The 7,451-nt window shown below is 41.6% G+C and overlaps 1 protein-coding gene across 1 annotated transcript; it reads left to right on the top strand.

The window, feature by feature from the left end:
- Positions 1-1,156: 1,156 nt before the first annotated feature.
- Positions 1,157-7,074, top strand: nhp2 (NHP2 ribonucleoprotein homolog (yeast)). Its single transcript, XM_048552271.2, has 4 exons — positions 1,157-1,541; positions 2,919-2,988; positions 5,240-5,345; positions 5,810-7,074. Exons 1-4 carry the CDS (start codon positions 1,385-1,387, stop codon positions 5,933-5,935), a joined length of 459 nt encoding a protein of 152 aa, XP_048408228.1. The 5' UTR covers positions 1,157-1,384; the 3' UTR covers positions 5,936-7,074.
- The last annotated feature ends 377 nt before the right edge of the window (positions 7,075-7,451 follow it).

Genomic DNA, 7,451 nt, shown 5'->3' with positions numbered 1-7,451 from the left:
TATTGCTTTTTATTTCCCAGCTCTGGTAGGTGTCAGTGTTTACATGGGTGGACCTGGGGGTAGGCATCAGTGTTTACATGGTGGGACCTGGGGGAAGGGGATACTGTTTCGAAGGGGGTGCCTGGGGGAGTGTGTCAGTGTTTACTGTGGGCTCCTGGGGTAAAGTGTTAGTGTTCACAGGGGGTGCATGGGGTAAGTGTCAGAGTTTACAGGTGGGTGCATGGGTGAAGGGGTCGCTGTTTAGAAGTGAGTGCCTGGGGGAAAGTGTCAGTGTTTACAGGGGGTAGCCTGGGGGAAAGTGTCAATGTTTACAGGGGGTATCCTGGGGGAAAGTGTCAATGTTTATGGGTGGCGCTTGGGGGAAGGTGTCGATTTGGAATCAAGGGTTATGGGGATAAGGCAGGAACAGGATACTGATTGTAGATGATCAGCCATGATCATAATGATGGTGGTGCTGGCTCGATGGGCCGAATGGCCTACTCCTGCACCTATTGTCTATTGTCTCTTTTCCCCGCTTCTCATTTCTGAAGAAGGGTTCCGACCCAAAACGTCAACTTTCCTGCTCTAATGCTGCCCGGCCTACTGTGCTCTTCCAGCTCCACACAGTGTTATCCCTAACTATCCCAGTCTCATTTTCCAGCTCTTGGTCCACAGCAACTTATGCCCCGGCCTCGCAAGTTCACATCTAACTTCTTTTTCAATATTATGAAGGTGTCAGCCGTTTCCACGCTTACAGACAGTGAGTTCCAGATTTCCCTTCGTTTTCATTTCCTCACATCTCCTCCAAACCTCCTGCGCCGTTCCTCAAATCGATGTCCCTGGTCATTAATCCCACCACCAAAGGCAAAGTTTCTTCCTATCCTATGTCCATAGTAATAATATGCATCGTAATCAATTTTCTCAGCTCTAAGGAAAACAACTGGCCTCTGTAAACTCGGTTAATTTCCATCCTGAGAGCGTTAAGGTATCCCGTTGCCACGGTGACCGTTGCCGGTTTGATCGGCAGACCAGTAGGGGCGGGGTCTGTATGACGTCACTGTCCGGAAGTGGGCTGTCGTTGCCAGGAGATCGTAGGACCTGCAGATTCTGAGATAACAAGGTGTAGAGCTGGATGAACACAGCAGGCCAAGCAACATCTTAGCAGCAGGAAAGCTGACGTTTCGGCCCTTTTCTGAAGGGTCTAGGCCCGAAACGTCGGCCTTCCTGCGCCTCTGATGCTGCTGGGCCTGCTGTGTTCACCCAACTCTACACCTTGTTATCTGTCGTTGCCATGGCAGCCCAGCCTGACGGCCAGGAATGGGGCGGGCTTCAGCCTCACGTCACTTCCCGGAAGTGGGCTGCCGTTGCCATGTGGTGACGGCGCTGCAGCGGAGACTGGGAGAGAATGAAGTCCCCCAAAGTGAAGAAGGAAAAGGCCGACAGGCCTCAGTACGAGGAGACGGAGAAAACCTACGAGGAGTTGGTGGCCAATGTGAACGACATCGCGCAGCCGCTGGCCTCTAGGAAACTGAGCAAGAAGCTGTACAAATGCGTGAAGAAAGGTAAAGATTTGGCGGGGAAGCGGTGTGGGGGAAGGTCTGCATCATCGACCCCAGGCCCATGAACAAAACTCTTCATGCCTCTGCCGTAGGACTGTTAGCTCAGGGTAGTTGCACTACGTGTGAAGGTAATTCGGCCAGTAGTGTCTGTGCTGGTCCTTTGAGGCTGCAATGCGCCCAGTGCCACTCTTTCCCCATACCCACCGTGCACATTCCTCTCTTTCAGATAATCCAAATCCAGGTGTAACTCGGCTCTGAAAGCTTTCACAGCTCTACACTTTCCTTTATCTTCCTCTTTGTGTCTATCTCTTCTTCCTGTCCTTGTCTCTATTTCCCTCACACGTCCCCATCTCTTCCCCCCCTTCCCCGTCTGATCTTGATTTCTGCATTAAATCAAACGCCTGTCACTAGTCAGTTTTGGTATAGTTTGAAACGGCTACAGTTTAGTAAAAAACATCTTATGTTCTAGACTTCCTAACATTGACTTCAGTGATTTCAGAATGTAATTACTGCATGCAACTCTTGCCAAGGTTTTGCTATTGCCACATGCACATTCTCCAGGTTCATCTTTTGTTCCTTTGTTTGTCACATCTAGAGGAAGTGGTGGCATTTTGGTAATGTTATTGGACTTTAGCTAGAGGCTAATGCTCTGGAAACATGGATTCAGATCCCACCGTGGCAGCTGGTGGAATTTTATGAATAAAGCTAGATTTAAAAGCTAACCTCAACTGGTGTCTCTAGAACTCCTATTCAAAATCCATCTGGTTCGGAAATGTCCTTCAGGGAAGAGAGTCTGCCATATTTACGTGCAGTGATTCCAGACCAATAACTGTGTGGTTGACACTTCACTGTCCTCTGCAATAACATGGCAGAACATTCCATCAAGGGAAATTAGGAATGGACAACAAAAGCTAACCTGGTTAGCGACACCCACATTCTGTGAAAGAATTAAATACTTCCTGCCACTTTTGCCTTGCATATTACATTATTATTTAATGCCCCCCCCCCCCCATTCCATCCCAATCTCAGACCTTCCCTTTTGTTCTTCTCTGCTTTCTCTTTTCCTGGAGGTGCTTGCTTAAAATCTATTAAGTCTTCAACTTTTTCCAGTTCTGATAATAGTTCATAGATCTGAAACATTACCTCTGTTTCTTGTCAGATGCTGCTTGATCTGCAGAATGTTTCCAACTTTTATTTTCTATTAATAATCTCTTTAATTTGGTTGTACAGTTTTTTTTCTGGAGCAGCTTCTGATTTTGTTGAGATAAAGATTTGTATTTGACAAAGTAAGTGGTGGGGAGAATATGGTTGTTACACATTGCTTGGAAACTTCAAAATATTTCACAACATCTCATTGTAAATTTCCATTTTTGTCTGCAGCAGCAAAAGTGAAACAGATTCGCCGAGGAGTAAAGGAAGTTCAGAAATTCATCAACAAGGGGGAGAAAGGGTGAGTATAATGTATCTGTTCTCTGATGCAGCACAAAGAGGAATTATTGTTATACATTTTTAATTCGTAATTCTTTGAATGCAAGCTCTCTACTAACACATTGTCCTACAAAGTAACAGATGTGAATTTGTCATTTTTCATCCACCATTTCAGTTCGCTACCTGAGATATTTTGTTTTGGGATTGCAGCAAGTGACAACCACCCACGAGCCCCAGGAAGAAAATGAGAGGATTCAGTTTAGTCGATGCTTGTACATCTAATCTGTTGGCCTCAGAACTGAGCTGTCAGTTTGGCTGTGTGACAGAAACAAAACTGACAATACTCAATTCTTAAGAAGGGTCATTGGACCTGAAACATTAACTGGGATTTCTCTCCACTCATGCTGCCAGACCTGCTGAGATTTTCCAGCAGTTTCTTTCTGATTTCCATCATCCTCAGTTCTTTTGGGTTTTTTTAAATAGTAGTGTATGGTTCACACCTCGGTATGATGTGAACAAAAGATTCCAATTATGGAGGTGATAAAGTTTTAGTGGACTAATCCAATTGAGTGAATTGTTTAGCTATTTCAGACAGCAATTGAGAGTCAAATGCATTGCTATGTGTTGCCTGTAAGTGAGGCTGGTAGGGGGATTGTTTTCCTTCCTCGAGGGACAGTAGGCAGCCAGAAAGAATTTAATAAATGTCAGTCATTATATGATCATGATTACTGAAACCAGCTTGTCATTTTATCCTTTAGATTTATTAAGAGACTTAAAAGATCCAACTCCTGTGGTGATTGAATTATCAGTCCAGTGATTTAGATTTAATTCAACGATATCACCACTATCCCTGACATCCTAATTGTAGTGCTGCAGGTTTATCCTATTGAAATTGCCATGCCTGTAGCCAAGCTGTTCTATTATTGATACAATGCTGGCAACCAGATGGCAATGTGGAATTATCTAACCAGTTCCCATTTGCATTCAATGGGATTAATATTACTGAGTTCCATCTCTTCTCCCAGTACTCAACACTGTAAATCAGTTCTGACGAACGCTTACTGGATGCATAACATTAACTCTGCATGCTAATAGACCTGCTGAGTTTCTCCAACAATTTTTATTTCAGATCTCAAGCATCTGCAGTTATTTGTTTTGCTGTGAATATTTTATTCATTAATATTACTGGGGTTTTCACAGTGAACCCAACTGCATCCGTTGCTTCTTGGAGCTGATGTATTAAGGTCACTGATCCAAATTGACTGATTTTTCTTTTAAAAACAAACTCCTTTGCGAGACTGAGACACATCTATCAGCCTCAATTTGAAATCCAAATCCAAAAATATGTTTGTTATTCACTTTTCATCACGTGAGCATTCACAAACCTGAACATTCTACCCCCTATTTCATTAAACACTACCTACTTCCCTGTGGCAGGATTTGTAGATCCAGAATTAGACTACTTAGTCACCCCATGACCTCCAACAGTGGAATGGATCCTCTCTGATAGCAAGGAACAGCCTAGATAGATACAAGATGCACAGCCAAAACTCACCAAGGCAGCAAATGCATAAAAATACCACTACCTGCAACTTTCCCTCTGTACCATCCTGACTTAGACGTATATTGTCTGTATTGCTTGGTCATAAACCTGGAACTCCCTTACAATCAGCACTTTGGGTGTAGCCCCACCACATGGACAGCTGTGGTTCAGGAAGGCAGCCCATTGCTGACATCTTAGTGGCAACTTGGGATGTTCTTCAAATGTGGACGTTGCTAACAATGTTTGCATCCCATGAAAGAATAATAGGAATCTATTTTGTATTGTGGAATGCTTGAATTTATAGACCTCTTGGGCCCACACGTCCTGGTAGTCGGAGTCAACCTCACTTTTTCCATTTTTGACCTACTTCTTATGTTTGAGCTGAATTCTCATACTGTAGCTTACTTGTCACCCTTATCAATTCTTACATCTGTATCTTCTTGCTCTGTGCTGTACCTGGATTAGCTATGAAATTATACTTTTTAATGAAAATTCCTCTTCCGTGCATTCCTTTTAATATGTGATTATACTTTGGCTGTTTTACAAATGAATCTTATAAATCAATTTACTCAAAATAAAACACACTGATATCTTGATGAATTTATAGTAAAGATGCAGGCTTGTTGTATTTAATGGAACAAAGGCAATAGAGCAGAAAACAAAAGTAATTTTGCAGGAGTCTGTACTTTGAGTGTGGTACTGTGCTGACATTCTATTTCTCTGCTTACAGGATTGTTGTATTGGCCGGTGATACTCTGCCAATTGATGTTTACAGCCACTTGCCAATCTTGTGTGAAGATAACAACCTTCCTTATGCTTATATACCATCCAAAATGGTACGCTTTCAGTTATATTCTAGAATAAACCAATGAAAAAATCTGATTCTTGTACAAGATACCTATGATAAATTTTCTGATGATATTGGCTGATGGTTTTAGAGTATCAGTTGCAGCTCAGATAGGTTGAAACTAAGAATGAAAATAATGTAAATGCAGAAATCTGAATCAATTAAATTATTTGGGACTAAGTTGTTTCTCAATGAGAAATTACTGTGCTGTTCTTGCCTCCAGTGGACACTGGAAGTATATTGGTTAGACCAAGTGAGAATTTGCCAATTTACACATGGAAGAGACATTGAATTGACAAAATATTTTTGGAGATCACATTTTTCTTCAATCTACGACATTGCCACATACTCAAGTGATCTGATTATCATGTTGTGCTGTCTGATCTGCAGTTATGTTTGCACAGATGTGACTGGAATATGCAGAGTGTGATGATAATATTTGTTTTTGCTCAGGATCTGGGAGCTGCTGCAGGATCCAAACGGCCAACATGTGTGATAATGATTAAACCTCATGAAGACTATCAGGAAGCGTACACTGACTGCTTAGATGAGGTGCGGTCACTAAACCTTCCCGTATGAAGGAACAAAACTGAGTAATCAGTGAACGTTGAATGTGTCCTCACAATATGGTGCACTGAATCAGTGATTTCAGATTCACTTCTGTCTGTGCCAGTTGCTGAATGTTATTTTCAATGCTTAAGATTTTTGTTTGAAATATGTACAGATATTAAAGTTTGTTGTGTTGTTCGAATTCTAACAACAAGCCGTAAACTTCAGAAGCAAAAGTTGCCTTTTTTTATTTCCTGAGGTTTATTTGCTGCGCTTCAGAAACTAAACATTTAGGGCTAATCTTTCGAATTGGATAAAAATTGGACTTGGGGAGGATGATGACTTCAACAACTGCAAACCATTTCAGTCATTAGGTTTCAGTGAGTAGTTTCAGTGAGTTGCTAATGCTCAACAAGTTTGACATGCAGCTCAGCATTGTCGGGGTGAAGGAAACTGGAGCTACATTCGGTGTAACTCCCTAAGGGAACACAACACAATCTGGAGTGGAAATCTCTGAGCAATCAGCAGCCATTGGAAGATTTGTGTTACTTCTGCCCTGCCCATCTTAGAGTGGAGGGATTTTTTTTTCCTGCTTTTGGAACTGCCTTTAAGGTGAAATCAGGCCACTTAATATTTAGTGTCATAGGAGCTCATCAAGTGATTAAGTTGGATGTTGCTGACTAGAAATATGAAACTTTTTCATATCAAGGGAAATGCAAGAATGTCAAGTGCTTGCTATCAGCATTGACTTGCTAACCAATCTCCAGTAGTATAAATTGTCGTAATCATTTGAAATTTGGCATTCTTGTGTTGGTTGTAAGGAGTGTAAGAGGAGAGACTTCAGCAATATGCCTGTCCTCTCAACAATATTCAAGCTGCATTACGCTAAGTGACTTTTCTAAGTGTTGTTGTGGTGAGATGACAAACCATTAGGATCATTATGATTGATATAAAACTAGTGCTAGTGTTAAAAATGATGTAATCTTGTGCATGGAGAAAATCAAATATTTCAAATTCATCCATTCCTCTTGTCAGGTTTTATAAAATCAATTTGGAAATTTTCCTTTTACATGCTGTTTGAGTCTGAGTTACTTCCCATATCTCTTGTAACATTGCACACTATTAACTTTTGTACAAATGTTTGCTAATAAAATAATGAAATTCTTTAACATTTTTTTAAGAATGCCAAAGTTAAATGACTGATTTATTCAATCTTGTGCGGTTACATTATATTTTTGTAGGAAGTAACTTATCCATAGTGTGTAGAACAGCAATTGTTTGCTTTTGCAGAGCAGCCATATTTCTGAGTCACTAGCCCTTCCATTATAAAGGACACTGAGACAAAAAGTATATTCGAATGAAAGCTTCTTCAGATGGGGAATTTTAGTGTCTTAAAGGGATGATAGAGTGTGGACCTGAGATGGGATTTAGGATGCATGTTAACCATTGAACCCCACAGTGTGGAAACAGGCTCTTCAGCCCAACAAGTCGACACTGACTATTACAGCATCCCACCCAGACCCAACCACCATCTCCTTCCCCCCCC

Source organism: Stegostoma tigrinum, chromosome 23 (genome assembly GCF_030684315.1).
Source record: "Stegostoma tigrinum isolate sSteTig4 chromosome 23, sSteTig4.hap1, whole genome shotgun sequence".
Lineage (NCBI taxonomy): Eukaryota > Metazoa > Chordata > Chondrichthyes > Orectolobiformes > Stegostomatidae > Stegostoma > Stegostoma tigrinum.
The sequence above is the reverse complement of the archived record's forward strand: the minus strand, read 5'-3'. Positions and strand labels throughout refer to the sequence as shown.

What these genes read in the sequence shown, in the direction of transcription:
- nhp2 (XM_048552271.2), top strand. Translation starts at nt 1,385, where the DNA reads ATGAAGTCCCCCAAAGTGAAGAAGGAAAAGGCCGACAGGCCTCAGTAC. An exon ending in ATCAACAAGGGGGAGAAAGG is followed by an intron (nt 2,989 to 5,239) that starts GTGAGTATAATG and finishes CTCTGCTTACAG; the next exon opens with GATTGTTGTATTGGCCGGTG. An exon ending in CTTATATACCATCCAAAATG is followed by an intron (nt 5,346 to 5,809) that starts GTACGCTTTCAG and finishes GTTTTTGCTCAG; the next exon opens with GATCTGGGAGCTGCTGCAGG.